Below are 22,295 nucleotides of genomic sequence, written 5' to 3'. Positions count from 1 at the left end.
ATTCTCTAATGCAGTATATTCTCTGTATCTTCTTTAATGCGGTATCTTATCTGTATCCTCTCCAATGCTGTGTCTTCTATATTGCTGTATCTTCTCTGTTCTTTTAATGTTGTAACGTTATCTTCTCTCTTTGTTTAATGCTGTATCTTGTCTGTTTTTAATGCTGTATCTTGTCTATTTTTAATGCTGTATCTTGTCTGTTTTTAATGCTGTATCTTGTCTGTTTTTAATGCTGTATCTTGTTAGTTTTTAATGCTGTAATCTTGTTAGTTTTTAATGTTGTATTTTGTCTGTTTTTAATGCTGTATCTTGTCTGTTTTTAATGCTGTAATCTTGTTAGTTTTTAATGCTGTATCTTGTCTGTTTTTAATGCTGTATCTTGTTAGTTTTTAATGCTGTAATCTTGTTAGTTTTTAATGCTGTATCTTGTTAGTTTTTAATGCTGTAATCTTGTTAGTTTTTAATGCTGTATCTTCTCTATTTGTTTCAAGTGATCTGCTGTTTGATCCGTGTGAAGGTTGGTGTTGCTGATCCAGGTGCTGAGGTGGTCTGAGAGGAACATGGCAAATCCATATAGCGCTTACATCAGACAGCAGTCCTTCTGGATCTACCTGACCACCAGTCACACCACCAGACTACCTGTTCCCTAGTAACACACTGTAACACACTGTAACAGACTGTAGAGACAACATGGACACAGCTCTGATGGTTACTCTGGAGGAGCGACAGTCTCTGGCCATGTCAGCATCACCTGGCAGGACCTTCTCACCACAGACACAGCCACCGGCACAGACACAGATACAGCAACAGCCACAACCACAGACACAGACACACCAGTCCTCCTCAGACTGTGTTCCAGAGTCTTCTCATGATGACAACAGCTCCACAGAGAGGAGTGAGGATGTCTGTCTGCCAGGACCTCTAAGTCTGGAGCTGTCGAAACTGGAACTAGACCACCAGGACACACCCCAGCAGGACAGGGAAGCTGGTAGTGACTATAAAAGTACTGGAGCTCCTGGGATAGAGGGAGATCTAGCTGTTACTACTGGAGGTCCAGGAGGGCCAGCAGGGCGAGCAGAGTCTGGTTCTGATGTCTCCCCTCCTGACCCTCTAGACCCAGTCCAGATCGTCTGTCCCGCAGGTCTCCTCAGTGAGCCAGGCAGTGTGACATCACCATCACCTGATGATGCCAATAACAATGGATTGAATTTACACAGCACTTCTCCAGGAGCAGCTGAGGACCCCTGCCTTGCCTCCAATGTTCTTGCGCCTAGGATAGAGAGAAACCTGGAGGTTGAGGACAGTGACAGACCTGTAGAATCAGGACATACCCTGGATGCTAACCTCTCTGGTCAGCTAGAGGACATGGAGCTGGGGTATACCTCACCCAGGCAGACAGAGACAGACATGGAGCTAGAGCAGGAGTCACCCAGGCGGACAGAAACAGACAGCCAGCCTGAGGACCACTCAGAGGGGCCTGTGGAGAACAACCATGTCCCCGTCCCTCTAGTCCCCACAGAAAATGGACATATCCCTACCCTTCTGGTCCAATCAGAGACAGAGGTCAGCCAGATCACTATCTCTGTGGTCCAATCAGAGGCTTTTAGCTCCATCCCTTCTCTAATGGTCAGTGTGGACAACAACATGGATCCCTTCCGACCTCCCTCCCTCCCCCTGGCCCTCTCTGAGGCCCCCTTGGCGGGGCTAGGCCTCTGCGATCACCCCCGCATCATCAAACACAAACCTAGCTCCATCACCTTCTCAGACTACACTTGTACTCATTCTACCTGTCACTCTAGCACCGACCACAGCGTCTTCATCAACAACAGCTCTGACTGCAGGGAGTCTTCCTCAGAGGAGGATGATGAAGGTGATGATGATGAAGAAGGGGATGATGATGACATATTCCCAGAGCTGCTTCAGAGCAGGGAGTTCCTGGTCAGTAGGAGAAGAAGGAGCAGCAACAGAGACAAAGTAGTTAAGAAGAGAGGATCTATGAGTCCCCAGGCTGAGGCACTAGTCAGCTCTGCAACCAACACTACAGCCAGCTCCCACCGCTCCTCCTCCTCTTCCTCCAAAAACCAGAACCACAGCGGCTACGAGGCAGAGACTGAGAGCAGCAGCACAGAGGTAGGCTACTGTTTATTGACAGTCATTACAGACGCATTTTAGAGACACAACTGTAAAGATAGTCCCACCTATATTCCTCACATATTGATGTAATATTAATGTCTTTGTTGAATGGTTCAGTAGAGATGTGTTTGAAAGTTTATGTCAGGGTTAGGCACTGTGTACTAACTGTAGTTTAACACCATTAGATACAGTTTATTCATGTATATGAATCCATTGTATATGAATATAATCCAGCCTATTCTCTCAATGAGGAGATGTGACTGTTGCTCCCCCAGGCTGTGTATTTCCTGCCTCCTGCCCAGGGCCCATATGTATCAAGGGTCTCAGAGTAGGAGTGCTGATCTAGGATCAGTTCTGCCTTATAGGTCATAATGAATAAGATTACATGGACAGAGGGGACCTGATCCTAGATCAGATGCTTGATACAAAAAGTATTCCATTATTGAATTCCACTAAGGCTCAATACAAACACAGTGCTTTGCTATACAAACACTTTCAATAGTCTGCTCCCCACTGTTTGTTGTTATTGCATTCTGATATATTACTCTGTTGGAATGAGTGTGTAGGAGTACATTGATCTACAGTGAGGGAAAAAAGTATTTGATCCCCTGCTGATTTTGTACGTTTGTCCACTGACAAAGAAATGATCAGTCTATAATTCTAATGGTAGGTTATTCTAATGGTTACAGGTGTCTTTTATACAAGTAACGAGCTGAGATTAGGAGCACACTCTTAAAGGGAGTGCTCCTAATCTCAGCTTGTTACCTGTATAAAAGACACCTGTCCACAGAAGCAATCAATCAATCAGATTCCAAACTCTCCACCATGGCCAAGACCAAAGAGCTCACCAAGGATGTCAGGGACAAGATTGTAGACCTACACAAGGCTGGAATGGGCTACAAGACCATCGCCAAGCAGCTTGGTGAGAAGGTGACAACAGTTGGTGCGATTATTCGCAAATGGAAGAAACACAAAAGAACTGTCAATCTCCCTCGGCCTGGGGCTCCATGCAAGATCTCACCTTGTGGAGTTGCAATGATCATGAGAACGGTGAGGAATCAGCCCAGAACTACACGGGAGGATCTTGTCAATGATCTCAAGGCAGCTGGGACCATAGTCACCAAGAAAACAATTGGTAACACACTACGCCGTGAAGGACTGAAATCCTGCTGCGTCCGCAAGGTCCCCCTGCTCAAGAATGCACATATACAGGGCCGTCTGAAGTTTTCCAATGAACATCTGAATGATTCAGAGGAGAACTGGGTGAAAGTGTTGTGGTCAGATGAGACCAAAATCGAGCTCTTTGGCATCAACTCAACTCACCGTGTTTGGAGGAGGAGGAATGCTGCCTATGACGGTGGGAACACCATCCCCACCGTCAAACATGGAGGTGGAAACATTATGCTTTGGGGGTGTTTTTCTGCTAAGGGGACAGGACAACTTCACCGCATCAAAGGGACGATGGACGGGGCCATGTACCGTCAAATCTTGGGTGAGAACCTCCTTCCCTCAGCCAGGGCATTGAAAATGGGTCGTGGATGGGTATTCCAGCATGACAATGACCCAAAACACACAGCCAAGGCAACAAAGGAGTGGCCTAGCCAGTCTCCAGACCTTAATCCCATAGAAAATCTGTGGAGGGAGCTGAATGTTCGAGTTGCCAAACGTCAGGCTCGAAACCTTAATGACTTGGAGAAGATCTGCAAAGAGGAGTGGGACAAAATCCCTCCTGAGATGTATGCAAACCTGGTGGCCAACTACAAGAAACGTCTGACCTCTGTGATTGTCAACAAGGGTTTTGCCACCAAGTACTAAGTCATGTTTTGCAGAGGGGTCAAATACTTATTTCCCTCTGTCTCTCACTGTTCAAATAAACCTACCATTAAAATTATAGACTGATCATGTCTTTGTCAGTGGGCAAACATACAAAATCAGCAGGGGATCAAATACTTTTTTCCCTCACTGTAGCATTTTCCCCAGCATTTTAAAACACAAAACTCAGAAGGCCTTGCAGGAATTCAGACAGCCTTAAACAGCCTTTGCTTTCCCTCCAGTCCTATTTTGACAGAGCTCCTATGCAGGCAACGTCGGGTCTATTACAGTAACAGTGAACTTAGTCTCCCATTACCAACAGTATCTACAGCTTCATTCAGCTTCATTCTCCTCTTCAATGTCTATAGTGCACTCCTCGGCTCTGGTCTGAAGTAGTGCATTGCAAGGAATAAGGAGCCAAGTGCAGCAGCTCTGTGGTGTTTTCTCCCAACCGTCCCCCTGACCTTGGTAGTTACCAGGCTGTGACTCCATCCCTTCAGGTTTACTGGCTACCAGGCTGTGACCCCATCCCTCCAGGTTTACTGGCTACCAGGCTGTGACCCCATCCCTCCAGGTTTAATGTTAGTTACCAGACTATGAGTGACCCCATCTTCCAAGGTTTACTGACCTCTAAAAGTCTCTTCTGGACGTTTATGAATCATGTTTACATCATAAATCTATGGTTTAACTTCACCCGTGTCAGAGACACCAGATCTCTGACAGTGCATAGCTGTCATTCCTCAGCTAAACCCTCTGTAGATAACAACATATAATACCAACCCTAACCCTTGAGATAAGAACATACAGTAAAACAGAGGGGAGAGGTTAGGTAGGGAACACTCCCACTGTCTCTGCTGATAGCCCTTGCAGGCTTTACAGGCTGTATGACACAACACTGGGAATGGGCTGTTTGTGAGCATAAAGGTTGTTTGGGGAAAGGAATACCTGGAACTGGTTTAAACTGGGCCCTGGTCAAAAGTTGTGCACTAAATAGGAAACAGGGTGCCATTTGGGACGCAACCAGGAGCTCTGACAGGCAGCACTCATGTTTGTTCTTCAGACAGTCCATTTTAACTGTAGCTTTTCATACTAGCCATCTGAGGGCACCATTGCTACATAGTAATCCTGCATGGCCTATGCACACATCTCTCTCTCTCTCCCGCTCTCTCTCGGTGCATCAATCAGTTGGTTATGGTATGTTTGTGTATACTGTAAAAATATACATGTTTCTGTGATGTTGTTTATCTTTCTCTAGTTTATAAGTGAAAGGATTCTACTGGTGTGACTGTTCTCACCAGGCGATAGACCTGTGAACTTAGCGGGTAACTCCTAGAAAGGAGAGTATGGGTTTTAAGTTAGGAGAGAATTGGTTTTAACTTTTTTTCAGCGGAGTAACCCGTTAGCCTAGACGTTGTGCCCTTTCACATGCCACCCTGCTCCATCTCTACCCCAGTCATCTCCAGCCCTCTCCCTGACTGGTGATCTGTGCCTCTCTCACTGGGTGGTATGGTCCAGGCATGGTGCCCAGAGTTCACACACTTAGCTCCTCATTACCATGTCAAAGATCTGGCCTTGGGGTTTACAATGTGGCCAATTTGCCCTGATGAAGTTATCGTCCCTCTCACATTTAGCTTTCCCCTGAAGATAACACTACTGTCTGTCTCATACCGACAGCATTGCCATGGCATCAGTGTTTCTCACTATTGATGGGGCCAGAGAATGGAGGTGAAAGGAATCATGGTTAGTGTCTCTCTCAGCTTCAAGCGTTCTCTGGAATTCCGAGGCAGACAGGCAGCACTGTGTGTGGCTGTCAGAGAGAAGAGAGACAGTGGGAGACAGTGTGTTCTAGATATAGCACAGAGAGACAGACAGACAGACAGACAGACAGACAGATTGAGGAGTTTCCCCTGTCAGAGGTCAACCAGCTGACCCTAGGTGGACTGACTTCTGCTCTGATCACTAGCCCCCTACTAGTAACATCTTTATGTTGTAGGAATTCTCTACATGTGTTAACACCTCTAGATGCATTAAGTGAGTTCCCTGTCTCCACATTGATTGTTGTTTCTCACCAATTGTATTTCCTATATTTTCTTGTCCATTCCCATTTTGTTTTCATTCTGATGAAGGCCATTGACAGCCAAAACGTCATGGCTTTAACTTGAACTAGAATAAAAAAGCATAAAGATTTTAATTGTGAGGGAAAGTCGCACCTATTTACTGTATGTTGTGAGAGAGACTCACTGCCTCTACATTGAAGCAGGAAGAACAGGAGGCCAATTGGAGGGTCACACCCATCTCCACCCAAGGAGCATGTAGAAAGAGCTGGAGGCACAGGGGCTCCTGGGGACCCTAACAGACAGAACACAGAGCCGGGGGCCAGTGCCTTCCAGGGACTCCAACAGACAGACAGACACACTCAGAACACAGATGACAGTTCCACAGTTTAATTCCAGGAAATGAATGAATGGCTTTGTTGTCGGCTGCTTGTCTTCTGAGTCACATTGTTGCGCAACAAGGGTCTCAAAGAGAGAGAGAGATCGTAACCTCCAGATCCTCTAACACAGCTCATGTTTGTCTCTGTATGCATCCCAAATGACACCCTATTCCTTATATAGTGCCTATGGGTCCTGGTCAAAAGTAGTGCACTATCAAGGGACTAGGGTGCCATTTGGGATGCATCCAGAGACAAACATGAGCAGTGTTAGAGGATCTGGACTGGAGGTTAAGGTCTGTGTTACTGCGTGATGGCTGCTGAGAACTATGTAGTGAAGCTATCACATTTCCATCTATGGTGGTCTGTACTGTTTACTGCTGTTGATGTTCACTCTGACATTTATAAAAGTATTTTTCTGCTTCTCTAATGATCTCTTAAATGTATTTAAAGTTTCTAGTTGTCACCTGGTGCTCATAACCTTCTCCAACTGTCTGAACTGTTTCAACATTATTATCCAGAGAATGACATCGTAACTCTCTGAATGATCTTCTTTTTCTCCTGTCCAACTACAGAGTAGTGATTGTTGTGGTCCTATTTCATTTACCGTAACTTTGTTCCTGATAACTGCACGCTCTGGTTTAGTACATGCTGTCACAATAGTCTGTTTCTGCAGACTCTATAGGTTTCTCCAGTGCTGTCTAATCACACCCTCTCCCCCCTGACTTTCTCTTCCTCCAGGAGTCTCCCCTGGTCCAGCCTCAGTCCCCATTGTGTGAGTCTATGAGCCAGCTGATGAGGAAACTGGACCAGCTCAACCTGGACATAGAGGAGGCTCTGAGTGTATCCTCCTCCCCCTCGGACACACCCTGCACAGCACGCAGACAACAGGTCAGTCACACAAACACACACACACACAAACACACACACACCCCGCACTGCACACAGACAGACAGCAGGTGACATGGCCATGTTAATTGAAATGCGAGCTGTGTACTAACCAGTGATACATATGGGAAATGTATACATTCCTCTGCAGCCTGTCATGATGGCACATGCTTTTTCATGCTCTCTGCTGTCTATAATCAATTTCCAGAGCTTTGTGAAGAGGAAATCCTGATGGATTATTGTTATAGTCATTCAACAGGTGTCTAACAGGACTATACGTCCATGCTGCTATATCATATACTGTACATTACACATACATTCACCTAGCTAAGCCACTGACCCAGACAGAGAGAAGACTAGACTCAGGATGAGTCCCAAATGGCACCCTATTCCCTTTATAGTGCAATACTTTTGACAAAAGCCCTATGGGTGCCATTTGGGACGCAGCCTCAGAAGCTTGTAGGTCTGGGAAGGACTGTTCCGTCATAAGCCATAAGGATAACTGTGATATATGTTGATATACATACAGCATGTTGTCATACAGTGGAAGCTGTCTGTCTGGGACACTATGGCCATTGTTAGGCTGTCTTTGATTCTGCTTCTCTGACTGCTGCTGGCATCCATTTTATGATGTGAGAGGAGGGAGCTGGCTGTTAGAAAAGCTGCTATAGTGTGTAGTGTGTCTAGCAGTAGTCTGGCCAGGGTGGTGGGCCAAGCGGGGCAGAGACAGACAAACAGCCATTGTGTGGAGATGTTGTTACCGGGACCTTGTAGCTCTGGTCCTACAGAAGACTCCTCTCATGGAGGCTTGCATCATGACATACCCCAGCAGTTAGTTAGCAGGGGGCAACAACAGACAGAGGCCTGTATGGTTCTGTATGTGATCAGCACACAGACAGAGGTCTTGTTGTGTGGGTAGAGGAGGTTGTTTGTATGATTGAGCATGTTAGGAATGGTTACAGAGTGGTTAGCAGAGGGGTACATGCCTGCAGGCATCACATCAGCAGCCATAACACACATTCACTGAGACAGCTTTAACTAACGACAGCCAGCCGCCGGTGGAGGAGATCACACGACATATTTACAAGGTCCATTGTCCTTTCAAAGGACGATTAACACATGATACAGGCTGCCTTGTCACTGTCTGTTACTGTCTGTCCGATAGAACTGGAACTGAAGACTGCGTTCCCTGCCACTGACCATCCCAGAGACAGACTGACCGACTGACCGACAGACAGGCAGACAGACAGGCGGACAGACAGGCAGGCAGGCAGACAGGCAGACAGACAGACAGACAGACAGGCAGACAGGCAGGCAGACAGGCAGACAGACAGGGATCCAGTGTTGACGGTTATTGTTGTGCTGTTGTTGCAGTATGGAGCTGTGTCTGGAACGGCAGTAAACCAATCTCTTAACGAGGAGGACAGTACACTGCTGCAGCGATGGGAACCATACACCGGAGAATGTCCCAGACAGGACCAACACAAGACCTTGGCCCCTCGTAGCTCAGCTGAAGGAACCAGAGCCAGGACCAAGAAGACAGTCGTAAGTTCCTCTAAGGCTCTCCCTCCTCCTCTCGACTCTTGCATACCCTGTGCCTGTCTGTCTGGATCTGGGTGAAACCATGTAGTATAGATATCATAAGCTAGCTCTCACTTTACATACAGTGCCTTCAGAAAGTATTCATACCCCTTGACTCATTCCACATTTTGTTGTGTTACAGCCTGAATTCAAAATAGATTACATTGATTTGTCTCTCTCACCCATCTACACACAATAACCCATAATGACAAAGTGAAAATCGGTTTTTACATTTTTTTGCAAATCTATTAAAAATGAAATACAGAAATATCTAATTTACATAAGTATTCACACACCTAAGTCAATACATGTTAGAATCACCTTTGGCAGCGATTACAGCTGTGAGTCTATCTGGGTAAATCTCTAAGAGCTTTGCACACCTGGATTGTACAATATTTGCAAATGATTATTTTTTAAATTCTTCAAGCTCTATCAAGTTGGTTGTTGATCATTGATAGAAAACCATTTCCAAGTCTTGCCATAGATTTTCAAGCCGATTTAAGTCAAAACTGTAACTAGGCCACTCAGGAAGATTCAATGTCATCTCCGTAAGCAACTCCAGTGTATATACTGCTGAAAGGTGAATCTTTTCTCCCAGTGTCTGTTGGAAAGCAGACTGAACCAGGTTTTCCTCTAGGATTTTGCAAGTGCTTAGCTCTATTCCGTTTATATTTATCCTAAAAAACTCCCTAGTCCTTGCCGATGACAAACATACCCATAACATGATGCAACCACCACCATGCTTGAAAATATCAAGAGTGATATTGTGTTGGACTTGCCCCAAACATAACACTTTGTATTCAGGACATAAAGTTAATTTCATTGCCACATTTTTTGCAGTTTTACTTTAGTGCCTTATTGCATACAGTATGCATGTTTTGTAATATTTGTATTCTGTGCATGATTCCTTCTTTTCACTCTGTCATTTAGGTTAATATTGTGGAGTAACTACAATGTTGTTGATCCATCCTCAGTGTTCTCCTTTCACAGCCATTAAACTCTGTAACTGTTTTAAAGTCACCATTGGCCTCATGGTAAAATCCCTGAGCAGTTTCCTTCCTCTCTGGAAACTGAGTTAGGAAGGACGCCTGTATCTTTGTAGTGACTGGGTGTATTGATACACCATCCAAAGTGTAATTAATTACTTCACCATGCTCAATAAATACCCTTCTTTGCGAGGCATTGGAAAACCTCCCTGGTCTTTGTGGTTGAAATTCACTGCTCAACTGAGGGACCTTACAGATAATTGTATGTGTGGGGTATAGAGATGAGGTAGTCATTCAAATATCATGCTAAACACTATTATTGCACACAGAGTGAGTCCATGCAAGTTATTATGTGACTTACATTTTTACATTTTAGTCATTTAGCAGACGCTCTTATCCAGAGCGACTTACAGGAGCAATTAGGGTTAAGTGCCTTGCTTAAGGGCACATCGACAGATTTTTCACCTAGTCGGCTCAGGGATTAGAACCAGCGACCTTTCGGTTACTGGCACAACGCTCTTACCCACTAAGCTACCTGCCGACTTGTTAAGCACATTTTTAGTCCTGAACTTATTTAGGCATGGCATAACAAAGGGGTTGAATACTTATTGACTGAAGACATTTCACCTTTACATTTTAATGAATTTGTAAGAAGATCTACAAAAATAATTCCACTTTGACATTATGGGGTATTGTTTGTAGGCCAGTGACACAAAACCTCAATTTAATCAATTTTATATTCAGGCTGCCTTCAGCTAGCTACAGAAAGTATTTTAAATATATTTTCTCTCTACTAATGTAAACAACATTCCTCTTATTAGCTGGGAAATGTAATTCATGAACTAAGGATGGCAGCAAGAATGAACGTTTTAAGTGATATACAGTGGGGAGAACAAGTATTTGATACACTGCCGATTTTGCAGGTTTTCCTACTTACAAAGCATGTAGAGGTCTGTAATTTTTATCATAGGTACACTTCAACTGTGAGAGACGGAATCTAAAACGAAAATCCAGAAAATCACATTGTATAATTTTTAAGTAATTAATTTGCATTTTATTGCATGACATAAGTATTTGATACATCAGAAAAGCAGAACTTAATATTTGGTACAGTATCAAATACTTGTTCTCCCCACTGTATATACAGTTGAAATCGGAAGTTTACATACACTTAGGTTGGAGTCATTAAAACTCGTTTTTCAACCACTCCACAAATTTCTTGTTAACAAACTATAGTTTTGGCATGTCGGTTAGGACATCTACTTTGTGCATGACACAAAAAAATATTGTAGACCTCCACAAGTCTGGTTTATCCTTGGGAGCAATTTCCAAATGCCTGAAGGTACCACGTTCATCTGTACAAACAATAGTACGCAAGTATAACACCATGGGACCACGCAGCCGTCATACCGCTCAGGAAGGAGACGCGTTCTGTCTCCTAGAGATGAACATACTTTGGTGCGAAAAGTGCAAATCAATCCCAGAACAACAGCAAAGGACCTTGTGAAGATGCTGGAGGAAACAGGTACAAAAGTATCTATCTCCACAGTAAAAAAGTCCTATATCGACATAACCTGAAAGGCTGCTCAGCAAGGAAGAAGCCACTGCTCCAAAACTGCCATAAAAAAAGCCAGACTACGGTTTGCAGCTGCACATTGGGACAAAGATTGTACTTTTTGGAGAAATGTCCTCTGGTCTAATGTGGGGGTGCTTTGCTGTAGGAGGGACTGGTGCACTAAACAAAATAAATGGCATCATGAGGAAGGAAAATTATGTGGATATATTGAAGCAACATCTCAAGACATCAATCAGGAAGTTAAAGCTTGGTTGCAAATGGGTCTTCCACATGGACAATGACCCCAAGCATACTTCCAAAGTTGTGGCAAAATGGCTTAAGGACAACAAAGTCAAGGTATTGGAGTGGCCATCACAAAGCCCTGATCCTATAGAAAATGTGTGGGCAGAACTGAAAAAGCGTGTGTGAGCAAGGAGGCCTATAAACCTGACTCAGTTACACCAGCTCTGTCAGGTGGAATGGTCCAAAATTCACCCAACTTATTGTGGGAAGCTTGTGAAAGGCTACCCGAAACATTTGACCCAAGTTAAACAATTTAAAGGCAATGCTACCAAATACTAATTGAGTGTATGTAAACTTCTGACCCACTGGGAATGTGATGTAATAAATAAAAGCTGAAATAAATCATTCTCTCTACTATTATTCTGACATTTCACATTCTTAAAATAAAGTGGTGATCCTAACTGACCTAAAACAGGGAATTTTTTACTAGGATTAAATGTCAGGAATTGTGAAAAACTGAGTTTAAATGTATTTGGCTAAGGTGTATGTAAACTTCCGACTTCAACTGTATATATATAAAGGCCATCCATACCGGTTTGGATATAATGAGAAGTCCACAGCAGAGCTGTCCATTGTATCCTCTTCTGTTCCTTGTTTTATAAAGTGTGTGAGACAGCTGAGTGGTTTACTGTCCCCAGGTCAGGTGTTAGTCTGCCTATTAGACAGGCTTAGCAAGGGAAGCGATGCAGCAAGTGTCGGATGGAGAGGTGGTGCTAGGTACGTTTTGTGGCAGCTGTATGGAAACCCTGCTAACGGCCTGTGTCTGTATAGGTACCATGTCTGGATCAGGATCACAGTCAACAGGTGAATGACTAATTAGATTAGTGGGAACAGAATGATGTGGCTTTGTGCTGTCCAGTCCTGATGCAGTCTGGTTCTCAGTCTCAGAACAGAGTACAGAGTCAGAAAGCTGCAGAGGCATGCGGAACACCACCAAGGTCTGAGTCAGAGACAGACAGGCTGCATAGAGACCACCTTCACACTGTACACAATGTCTTAACCCTAACCCACTGTCACACTACTGCACAATGGTTCCAACGTCTGGCCGGGAAACACTGTGTGTGTGTGTGTGTGTGTGTGTGAGTGTGTGTGTGTGTGTGTGTGTGTGTGTATGTGTGTGTGTGTGTGTGTTTGTGTGTGTGTGTGTGTGTGTGTGTGTGTGTGTGTGTGTGTGTGTGTGTGTGTGTGTGTGTGTGTGTGCCAGGCTCTGTAATTCGCCAGGGTTAATGATAAACCCAGGATTACTCCCCTACAAGCCCCAGGCTGACTCCAGGATCTAGACCACCCCTCTTGCATGCACGCACACACACACACACACACACACGCATGCACACACCCCTCGGCCAGAATTTGATGTTAGAGTCTGAGCTGCTGCTGTCATGATGAGGGGCTCAGAATAACCTGACCACGGTAACTAACTACTGCAGCATGTCATGTGACTGGAAGGTTATGAGCTGATAGAGATGTGCGTCCCAAATGACACCCTATTCTTTTGACCAAAAGCAGTGTACTATGTAGGGAATAGGGTGCCATTTGGAACGCATTCAGAATGTTTGGAGTCAGTGTTTGACAGGACGTTGTTATGGCAGTTCCCCCTGACCCTGCCTGTCTCTAGGTTAGGGTCACCATTTTTCGGATGGTCTCAACATGACCCCTGTTGTACTGACATACAGATTCCCGTCCACAGTTGTTTGCTAGATGGAAAGAGTATTTTATTCTTAACATTCTGGTTCCACCTCCACCTGCACCCACTGCATAGTGACTGTGAGGTATGTCTTCTATCTTTGGTGCGTGAGGGTGAATGTTAGGTATGTGTTCGGTGTTCTGTGTTTAAATGTTCCTCAGCACATGTTGCTGTGTTCCTGTATGTCTCAACATGACTACAGCCGCTGCATTCATGAGACCTGACACTTCTAACACAGACAGAAAAGTTCCTCCTCAGAACCTGGCAGGATGGAGCTGGTCTGATGGCCCTGGCAGACAGAGGGTCAACACATCAAAAGACCCACAGACAGACACACATCCATGTTGTCACAACTAGACAGAAAGGCAGCAGTGATGGATAAATTCTCCTCTGACATGATGGAAGGTCTTCCTATTGGTTGTGACCCATTGAGACAGTGTTCTAAATATAGCCAGGTGTTTTCCTGTCTGTCCAGCGGATAAGGCTGGTCTACTGGCTGGTCTACTGGTCTACTGATCTACTGGTCTACTGGCTGGTCTACTGGCTAGTCTACTGGTCTATTGGCTGGTCTACTGGTCTACTGATCTGCTGGTCTACTGGTCTACTGGCTGGTCTACTGGCTGGCATACTGGTCTACTGGCTGGTCTACTGGTCTACTGGCTGGTCTACTGGTCTACTGGTCTACTGGTCTACTGGTCTACTGGTCTACTGGTCTACTGGCTGGCATACTGGTCTACTGGCTGGTCTACTGGTCTACTGGCTGGTCTACTGATCTACTGGTCTACTGGCTAGCATACTGGTCTACTGGTCTACTGGTATACTGGCTGGTCTACTGGTCTACTGGCTGATCTACTGGTCTACTGGCTGGTCTACTTGCTGGTCTACTGGTCTACTGGCTGGTATACTGGTCTACTCGCTGGTCTACTGATCTGCTGGTCTACTGGCTGGTCTACTGTTCTACTGGTCTACTGGTTTACTTGCTGGTCTACTGATCTACTGGTCTACTGGTCTACTGGCTGGTCTACTGGTCTACTGGCTGGTCTACTGGTCTACTGGTCTACTGACTGGTCTACTGGTCTACTGGCTGGTCTACTGGTCTACTGATTTACTTGCTGGTCTACTGGTCTACTGGCTGGTCTACTGGTCTACTGGTCTACTGACTGGTCTACTGGTCTACTGACTGGTCTACTGGTCTACTGGCTGGTCTACTGGTCTACTGGTCTACTGGCTGGTCTACTGGTCTACTGGCTGGTCTACTGGTCTACTGGTCTACTGGCTGGTCTGCTGGTCTACTGGCTGGTCTACTGGTCTACTGGTCTACTGGCTGGTCTACTGAGACCACATCTGACTGAGTAGCAGAGCCGTCAGCTTCTAGGTCGCCCAATGATCTCTTTCTATCCTATGAGAGTAAAACAAGGGTTATTTTCCCAGGACATAGAGAGCAGGTCTGAGGTTTTCTTTTACAATCGAGACAAATATCTCAATGTTGTGGAGAGAGATGGATTCAGTCCTGTGAATTTCAGCCCGTAGTTACATGTTATGAGTTATGGGTTGTGGATCATGGCTATGCCTTGGCGTAGAGGCCTAGAGGAAGTCTCTAGAGATATGCTGTTAGAAGCCACAGAAGACTAATGGCCGTGGAGAGACCTCATCCACCCTACCCTGCCCTGAGCTATGATGAGAGGCCTGAATCATTACGTAGGTCCCACATGACACCTCATTCCCAATATAGTGCATTACGTTTGACTAGGGCCCATGGGGCTCTGATCAAAAGTAGTGGCCTGTGTAGGGAATAGGGTGCCATTTTGGAGGCAGTCATATACAGCTATAGTTCTGGTTATATAATATCAGGCATGGGTTTGGGGGTTCTCTGCATTTCGCTGTGAACAAATGTAATTCAGGTTAGTCACGCATGCCAAATGAAACACAATGAACGATTGGTGGGGTAACCTCAGACTTCACTCTGTGGGGTTGGGAGTGTTCAGGACTGTTAAATCCGTCCCAAATGCAACCCTATTCCCTATATAGTGCACTACTTGTGCCATTTTGGATGCATCCTACACAGACCACAGGGCTCCGTGTGGGGCTGGGAGTGTATTCTACATAGACCGCAGGGGGGATGGGGGGGAGTTGGGAAACGCAGGAAAAAGTCAAACACAAACGTCAACATTGTTCACTGGGGATGTCAAGAAATGCATGATGGAGATTATGTAATTCCTTCCAGATCTCGTGTGAACTTTGTACAGCATCCCATTGCCAGCTACAATGTATAGCAGCATCTCAGAGAGTACTATTTTAAAGCATGGACATGTCCCATAGCCTGTTAGATTATAAATGTTTTCCACTTGTTTTGTCTGAATTAGTTGATTTATTTAGCCACTGCAGCAGACAGGTAGACCAGACCAGTTATCCATCACTAAAGACCAGACATGTCAGTCCACATAAACATCTTGGTTGTTGTAGCAGAGGTAACTTCCTGATAGGGCTGTGTCTTCTTCCTGTGTCTTGTCACCTGACCCCTGACCTCTAACCCATAACCCGACGTGGTGATTGCTCAGAACTGAGGCGGTGTGGTATAACCATAGAGATAGATAGAGGCCTGTTTTAGCATCGGCAGCGCTATTGAGGACTTTCACCATTTTTAAGTAGTAAATTGGGTGGGACTTCCTATGGGTTAAGGAAGGATCACATAATTCCATCCAGGTTACATGGAGGGATCAGCCAATAAATTATACTCATGAGGAAACATTCCATAACTGCAGGTGGCAGTAAATCGCCAACCTTGGCTTTATACCTGTTCAAACAACACAATATAGGTGGCAGTGTACACCCTTTGTTTGTTTGCCAACTCATAGAAGTAGTAGAAGAAGAAAATGTACTACTTCAAAATGGAGATGGCCTCAATGGTGCGCTGCCCATGCTCTCACCGATGCCATAATGGGACATATACAATGATGCAATGTCTATCTAAGTCTATGGGTATAACTAAACCAGTGAAGAGGAAAATGGAAGGACACTAACAGGACTTTATCTGGGCTGTCGAGGGACAGATAGATGTCTAGGACAGTCTTTGAAGCCCCTGTGAGAAAAAGGCAGACTGGTATCTCCATTGGGGCCATTTCTGTCAGTTCTAGAAGGCTAATTTTCATCACAACTTCTAGATGTGGGTCAGAGCCTGTTATTAGATCTATTATGTTAACACACGTCAGTTTAGAGCTTAGACAGCCCTATGGACCCGGGTCAAAAGTAGTGCACTATATAGTGAATAGAGTGCCATTTGGGATGCAGACCTAGTTTCCTCTGTCTGCAGACTGAGATGAGATGATTGGTTAGAGCAGAGAGCTGAGAAAGACACTGTCAGCATTGCTTCTGTTCTCCAACCCTATGACTGAAGAGGACAGAAATTTAATAATACAATTCGACCCTGTTATGCTGAATCTCACAGTCAATAAGAAGGGATACTTGGGTAACAACATCAGTCCCTTCACCTCATAGTGTTCTGCCTGATGAGTCTGTATGTCTCCACCTGTTAACCACCTCATTCCTCTGCTGTTAGACAGAGGCTACTCTCTGTAATTGATGTGTTTCCTCACACTGTAGGCTGCTCTACCATGGTTGCGTCCCAAATGGCACCCTATTCCCTTTATAGTGCACTATTCCGGCTGTGGCAAAGATCCTGTTCAGCCACACATGGCGCTGCACAACTACCAGCTGACCTCCAATATCACAACATATTTTCTCTGGAGACACACGGGCCTATATACTTATGGCAAGTTTCCATTGAGGATTTACCCAGGTGTTTTGCCCAAAAGACTCAGACTTCTGTTTCTATCTACGTGGACCGGCACCCGTGTCTCACTGGGCCATGGCTCCGGCGGACCTGCCATGACTTGGGGCCAAGCCCAGGCCACTGGTACTTTTCAACGTACATTTACATAACAAACACTAACTGTGAACTTTAACACCTTCTCACAAAGAAAATGTACTACTTCAAAATGGAGATGGCCTCAATGGTGCGCTGCCCATGCTTTCACAGACGCCATTAACATAAAACACTGGCGACTGGAAATGGAAAAACACCATATTATAGTGCACCCTGGTCAACAGTATTTCACTTTTATAGAGAATAGGATGCCATTTGGGATTAAAGCCATGTGTTTAGTCTAAGTTGGTCTAATAACACTAGACAGTGGATGTTATAAATACTAAAGTGATATACAAACATTAGCCAGCTGTCCATATTGAACCAGCCATCAGGTCTCTATGGTAACACAGTAAAGCAGGCAGCAGCCATATTGATCAGTCATTAACCCTTAACTTTTATGGCTGTGGCATTACTAGGATACAATTCAGTTCATTACTCCTCTCCTCTCTGAATATACATGTATCCTCTGTGGCATTACTATAACCTTTTGAAAAGCTGTTTGTGTATTCTTCAACCAATCTGTTTTGTTGTTGTTTGTGACAGCCATGCAGTCAGAGCGGTATTGGGGGCTGCAGTACACTCTGTTGTGTGACTAACCATTGTCTGTTTCTCTTTTCTGCAGATATGCAGTAAGATGACCAATGCAGGAGCAGGTAAGGCATTTTTCATGTGTACATGTTTCACCAGGCTGTGTTGGATCTGGCATGTGCCCTAAATGGAACCTCATTCCCTACATAGTGCACTACTTTGGACCAGTGCACTATATGGGGAATACGGTGCCATTTGGGACATAGCCACTGTCTTTAGATTGTCTTTAGATGATCCTCGCTGCAGGACAGTTTTAACTTTCAGCACTGTTGGCCTGACACTGTTCTCTGTTAGTCCAGGGTCTTCACTGTTAGTCCAGGGTCTGCTCTGTTAGCCAGGGTCTGCTCTGTTAGCCCAGGGTCTGCTCTGTTAGCCCAGGGTCTGCTCTGTTAGCCAGGGTCTGCTCTGTTAGCCAGGGTCTTCTCTGTTAGTCCAGGGTCTGTTGTCTTTCAGGGAGCATTTCAAGTGTAACAGAGGTGGTTCGATGAACCATTCTCGGGTGATGAGTAACCTTGCATGAGACCTGAAGTTCCCAGAGCCAATGCCTGGCTTTAGCTCAGCGGGCTAACAAACCCAGTCAGTCACATAAGGCTTGTCTGCTAGTGCTGTGGTCTTGTTCTGCAGGATGGTATGGCTGTTGCTGTGAGACAATGGGGTTGTGAGTGTGACGGATGGGGACAGTTGTGCCAGCCAGGGTCTAGGTTTCACTCCCCAGCAGTGTCTAGAGAATGTCCAGAGAATGTCCCTCCAGACACACAGCCTGTCAGGCTCTTCTTTTAAAGGCCTATTTATACTGACAGCCTGGCTTGGCGGGACACAGTTAAAATTAGGAGGCATGCCAGATCATTGTTACTAGTAGTACATAGTTACTGCTGAGGGAACTATTTGTCGTGTCGTGATGTGGCCATGGGTGCAGCTGGGGGATTACGGGGCGATGCCATTTTAGTCTCAGGTTCCACTCTCACATGAACTCTACGAGCGGGGGGGGGGGGGGGGGGGGGGGGGGTAATAGGGGGTACGTCAATAATGTACAGGAGACCATGTTCACATTCCATCAATCTCCCCTATAGGTAGGAATGTCTGCTGTGTGGTCTGGCTGTAATTTATGACATGCTCTTTACATACAACTTTACAGCTTTGTGACTGATCACCACTCATACCAGGGTACGGTAATCTAGAGTGACGTATCACTGCTAATGGTTGTAAATCTATGAACTTGTGTGGTATTTACCTGTTTGTCAACACAACCAAGACATTTCCTTCCCCATGGTCCTGTTGAAGTCATAATTTAGTACAGTGTGTTTCTACCATCTCTGCTTTCATAGCGTACAGTATATTTAGCCACAAGACTCTCGACATGCCGTTTCCCATTTAGCACCATTTCTTGGCTGAAATAAGCCAGACCAAAGTCAGTGTCAAAGTCAATCTGATGTGGTCAGAATCACAAACAGTAAGAGAACCATAGTTAACGGAACATCTGTCTTCAATAGAAACACAGTTTGCATCCCAAATGGCACCCTACTCCCTATATAGTACACTACTTTTGACCATAGCACATATGGGGCTCTGGTGAAAAGTAGTGCACAATACAGGGAATAGGGTACGATTTGAGACACACACACACAGTCAGGATAATAACTGTGAGTAGGATGATGATGATGATGACGTAAAGAGATGAAGCTAACTCTGAGCTCTGATATTCTCTGCTTATATTTGACAGCTGTACCATATGGGCCCTGGTCAAAAATAGTGCACTATAAAGGGAATAGGGTGCCATTTGGAACACATACTATAGCATAGCACCAGTCATCATAACCACCAGTTTACCTCGTTATTGTGACATAGTCCAGCCGAGGAAACCTCTCTGGGCCCATATCCCAAATTGCCCTGCGTGTGACTAAACACACCACGTACAGTGGGGAAAAAAAGTATTTAGTCAGCCACCAATTGTGCAAGTTCTCCCACTTAAAAAGATGAGAGAGGCCTGTAATTTTTATCATAGGTACACGTCAACTATGACAGACAAAATGAGAAAAAAAATCCAGAAAATCACATTGTAGGATTTTTAATGAATTTATTTGCAAATTATGGTGGAAAATAAGTATTTGGTCAATAACAAAAGTTTCTCAATACTTTGTTATATACCCTTTGTTGGCAATGACACAGGTCAAACGTTTTATGTAAGTCTTCACAAGGTTTTCACACACTGTTGTTGGTATTTTGGCCCAGTCCTCCATGCAGATCTCCTCTAGAGCAGTGATGTTTTGGGGCTGTCGCTGGGCAACACGGACTTTCAACTCCCTCCAAAGATTTTCTATGGGGTTGAGATCTGGAGACTGGCTAGGCCACTCCAGGACCTTGAAATGCTTCTTAGGAAGCCACTCCTTCGTTGCCCGGGCGGTGTGTTTGGGATCATTGTCATGCTGAAAGACCCAGCCACATTTCATCTTCAATGCCCTTGCTGATGGAAGGAGGTTTTCACTCAAAATCTCACGATACATGGCCCCATTCATTCTTTCCTTTACACGGATCAGTCGTCCTGGTCCCTTTGCAGAAAAACAGCCCCAAAGCATGATGTTTCCACCCCCATGCTTCAAAGTAGGTATGGTGTTCTTTGGATGCAACTCAGCATTCTTTGTCCTCCAAACACGACGAGTTGAGATTTTACCAAAAAGTTCTATTTTGGTTTCATCTGACCATATGACATTCTCCCAATCCTCTTCTGGATCATCCAAATGCACTCTAGCAAACTTCAGACGGGCCTGGACATGTACTGGCTTAAGCAGGGGGACACGTCTGGCACTGCAGGATTTGAGTCCCTGGCGGCGTAGTGTGTTACTGATGGTAGGCTTTGTTACTTTGGTCCCAGCTCTCTGCAGGTCATTCACTAGGTCCCCCCGTGTGGTTCTGGGATTTTTTCTCACCGTTCTTGTGATCATTTTGACCCCACGGGGTGAGATCTTGCGTGGAGCCCCAGATCGAGGGAGATTATCAGTGGTCTTGTATGTCTTCCATTTCCTAATAATTGCTCCCACAGTTGATTTCTTCAAACCAAGCTGCTTACCTATTGCAGATTCAGTCTTCCCAGCCTGGTGCAGGTCTACAATTTTGTTTCTGGTGTCCTTTGACAGCTCTTTGGTCTTGGCCATAGTGGAGTTTGGAGTGTGACTGTTTGAGGTTGTGGACAGGTGTCTTTTATACTGATAACAAGTTCAAACAGGTGCCATTAATACAGGTAACGAGTGGAGGACAGAGGAGCCTCTTAAAGAAGAAGTTACAGGTCTGTGAGAGCCAGAAATCTTGCTTGTTTGTAGGTGACCAAATACTTATTTTCCACCATAATTTGCAAATAAATTCATTATAAATCCTACAATGTGATTTTCTGGAAAGAAATTCTCAATTTGTCTGTCATAGTTGACGTGTACCTATGATGAAAATTACAGGCCTCTCTCATCTTTTTAAGTGGGAGAACTTGCACAATTGGTGGCTGACTAAATACTTTTTTTCCCCACTGTATACACACACCACACACGCGCACTGTCTAGGGTAGAGGTTAGGGTGGTCAGCTCTCTGGGGTAGAGGTGAGGAGAACCACAAGTCAGACAGAGGCATGAATACTCATCTCTCTGAACCATGGCCTGTGTGGCCTGAATGTATTTGATGTGTAATCTCCTGACCATAGTTTAAGGCCTTTAACATCTATACCGCTGTATATCTGGTGTATATCTGTTGCTATGTTCTCATGTTGAGAGGAAACTCCAAGCATCTATGGGAAAATGCCAGACCTTTCTGTCCAACTAGAATGTTTTTAAACCCCAGACCTTTCTGCCCCACTAGAATGTTTTTAAACCCCAGACCTTTCTGCCCCACTATAATGTTTTTAAACCCCATAATATTTTCCCCTCAGCTCCCAGAAGAACAGGCTCAAGTACAGTTTGGTTTGTTTTAGCTCAGTTGGTAGAGCATGGCGTTTGCAATGCCAGGGTTGTGGGTTCGATTCCCACGGGGGGCCAGTATGAAAAATGTATGCACTCACTAACTGTAAGTCGCTCTGGATAAGAGCGTCTGCTAAATGACTAAAATGTAAATGTTTTAACTAAAACGAACAGCTTATTTTTAGAACTTTCTACCAACATTTTAGTCGTCTGTAAAATCTCTCCATGAGAGAGGGATGGAGAGAGAAGAGAAATGGAGAGAGAAGACGGATATGAAGAGATGGAGATGGAGAGAGGGAGATGGGGAGAGGGAGATGGGGAGAGGGAGATGGAGAGAGGGAGATGGAGAGAGGGAGATGGGGAGAGGGAGATGGAGAGAGGGAGATGGAGAGAGGGAGATGGGGAGAGGGAGATGGAGAGACGGAGATGGAGAAAGGGAGATGGAGAGAGGTAGATGGAGAGAGGGAGAGGGAG

The 22,295-nt window shown here is 45.1% G+C and overlaps 1 protein-coding gene across 2 annotated transcripts in view; it reads left to right on the top strand.

Annotated features, from left to right (window-relative positions):
• Positions 1-22,295, top strand: part of LOC311106002 (stAR-related lipid transfer protein 13-like) — a 78,613-nt gene that overhangs the window by 3,264 nt on the left and 53,054 nt on the right. For both annotated transcript variants that reach the window (XM_084148259.1, XM_084148260.1), the window contains exons 2-5: positions 492-2,130; positions 7,118-7,267; positions 8,639-8,809; positions 17,921-17,951. In XM_084148259.1, coding sequence (XP_084004385.1) covers positions 691-2,130; positions 7,118-7,267; positions 8,639-8,809; positions 17,921-17,951 — 1,792 coding nt within the window. In that variant the 5' untranslated portion in view covers positions 492-690. The remainder of the gene's footprint in view (positions 1-491; positions 2,131-7,117; positions 7,268-8,638; positions 8,810-17,920; positions 17,952-22,295) is intronic.

Source organism: Coregonus lavaretus, assembly GCF_964263955.1.
Source record: "Coregonus lavaretus genome assembly, chromosome: 30".
Classification (NCBI taxonomy): domain Eukaryota; kingdom Metazoa; phylum Chordata; class Actinopteri; order Salmoniformes; family Salmonidae; genus Coregonus; species Coregonus lavaretus.
Note: the sequence above shows the minus strand (reverse complement) of the source record. Positions and strands in the feature narration are given on the sequence as shown.